The sequence below is a fragment of the Chenopodium album genome, chromosome 15 (assembly GCF_948465745.1).
Source record: "Chenopodium album chromosome 15, dcCheAlbu1.1, whole genome shotgun sequence".
In the NCBI taxonomy this organism is placed as follows: Eukaryota; Viridiplantae; Streptophyta; class Magnoliopsida; order Caryophyllales; family Amaranthaceae; genus Chenopodium; species Chenopodium album.
Window position 1 is genome coordinate 21,886,261 of NC_137848.1, and position 2,514 is coordinate 21,888,774.

The following is a 2,514-nucleotide window of genomic DNA, read 5'->3' on the forward strand; positions in this document are numbered from 1 at the left end:
ATGGGCTACACTCTTTCGCAATTCTGCCAAAGTCTATGCTGTTCTGGAGATCATATTAATCCGAAAGTCGAACGACCATCGGACATAGAGGATAGCTTGTGGGACCGACTTGATGATGTGGTTCTTCAATGGCTATATGGCACAATTTCAACTGATCTTTTGTACCGAATTCTTGATGAAAAGGCTACGGCGAAGGTGGCTTGGAATACATTATGTGACCTTTTTCAAGATAATAAAGCAACTGGGGTTGTGCATCTTGAGAATGAATTTAGTTCCATCGAATTACTTAAATGTGATTCTCTCGTTAATTATTGTCAACGATTGAAGACGGTTTCCGATCAACTGGCTGCGATTGGTCACCCAATTTCTAAGGAGCGATTGGTTCTTCAATTGGCTGGGAAATTGACTTCGGATTACGGTATGGTGGCCACGCTAATTCAGCAAGGCACTCCTTTACCTTCCTTTGCCAAGGCATTCTCGATGTTAGAGCTTGATAGAGTCAGTCGTAAACGGAATAAAAGTTCTGCCTAGCTCTCTATTGTGTTGCTTGCTACGAGTGACACCTCCTCCACGGTTCATCACTCACAATTTGGTGGGTCAGGCGGTGGTGGGTGACCTTCTAGTGGGTCGGGTTCTGGTAAAGCCAAGGGCAATAAGAACAAGGGCAAAGCTTCTAGTGGGTCTGGTGGTCATGGGCCGCACCAGAAAAATGTTCCACAGGATGGGTACTATGCTTGGCCTACTCCGTGGGCCCCTTACTACCCTCCCTGTTCGTATCCATCGATGTCGCCTCAGTGGCTCAGTGGCGTGGGTCTTCCAACCAACGGCAGCCGTAACCGTCTAACCAACAGGGGCTGCTGGGTCCTGCTCCTCGCACCCCAAACTCGGCATTTGTTGTTCTTGCCTCAGGTTTTCAACCAACTGATTTACCCGCGTTCTTCAATACTATGAATCTTCAGCCACCGGACTCAAATTGGTACATGGATACTGGGGCAACTTCGACTCTCATGAATGATTCAGGTATCTCTTCAGCTAATTTTGATTGGCGCAATTTGAATGCACATATTTTGGTTGGGGATGGCTCGAAAATTCCAATAACTGGCTCCTGCTCTTCTATTCTTCCGAGCCAGCCCCAGTTAATCTTTATGATTGAGGAAATTCGTCAATCTAATGGCATTATTATAATAATAGGGAACAATACTTGATGCCACACCATGAGCAAAGATATCGCCAACTTAACGATTTTTTCACCGTTACTCCACCGTCTAGACCTCCATTGAACTCCCTACATTAAAGAGCTTCTTAAACTTCCTCCATTAAAGCTTCCCTGACCTCAAACACCATAGAAGCTTCCCCGACACCAACACCAATGAAGCTTCCAGATCTCCACCCACCTTTCCCGGTCTTAAACGAAAATCCTATGAATGAAGGGTGAAATTAAGGGCATGGTCAACCCCAAAGGATAGGGGTGACCATGTCCTCCATTGAATCTCCCTCAATTGAGCTTGTTTTTTAAAATGATGAAAGAAGTGATGTCGGCAGCGTAGGGGAGGAGATAGCAAATGACAATTATTGTGATAATGATTGTGGTGGTGAAGAAGTGAGGTTGAAAATTTTAGTGTTGAAGCTCCATTGTTGAGTTAGAGGAGTGAGAAGGATGGGAAAGCAGTAGGAAAGGGGAAAGAAATGCTAAAACTAACAACATCTTATTAAAATTACAAAATTATCCCAAATAATTCATAGAAATGTCAATTTTACCCTTATGATTCACATATTTTGTCAATCATAAAGATTAACTTGTATTTCCTCTATTCTTCCAAAGCCTTTCCCTCCTCCCCTTACTCTCAATAATACTCTTTATGTTCCTAATGTTATTAAGATCTAGTTTCAGTTTGTCAATTTACTACTCATAATTTTGTATCCGTTGAATTTGACCCATTTGGTTTTTCTGTGAAGGATCTCCGAACGGGGAAAATTATGACGAGGTGCAATAGTGTTGGAGTTCTTTATCCTCTTTCTACACCAAATAAATCATCATCATCTCCATCTGTTTTTGCTGCTCTCTCTTCGGATGTGTAGCATAATAGGCTAGGGCATCCTGGCGATCAGATTATTAGTTTTCTTAGGAGTCATAAGCTTACCAATTGTAATAAGGGGGATAGCCTCTCTGTTTGTCATGGTTGTCAATTAGGAAAACATTGCCAGCTACCGTTTTCTATCTCTACTACTAAAACTTTTGCTACGTTTGATATTATTCACACTGATTTGTTTACATATCCACTTCATAGTCATACTGGTTTTTGCTATTATTTGCTTTTTCTTGATGACTATTCTAACTTTCTTTGGGTGTTTCCTCTAAAATCAAAATCGGAAGTGTATAATACTTTTGTGCAATTGCATAATTATGTAAAGACTCAATTTAATAGGAATATTAAGGCTTTACAATGTGACAATGGTCGTGAGTATGATAATGATAGTTTCACCAATTTTTCCAAAAAATAATGGCATGATTTG

The 2,514-nt window shown here is 41.2% G+C and overlaps 1 protein-coding gene across 1 annotated transcript; it reads left to right on the plus strand.

Moving 5' to 3' along the window:
- LOC145580991 (uncharacterized) lies at window positions 1-531 on the plus strand. Its single transcript, XM_081638067.1, has one exon. The coding sequence runs from the start codon at window positions 1-3 to the stop codon at window positions 529-531; it is 531 nt and encodes a 176-aa protein (XP_081494193.1).
- Window positions 532-2,514: the final 1,983 nt, after the last annotated feature.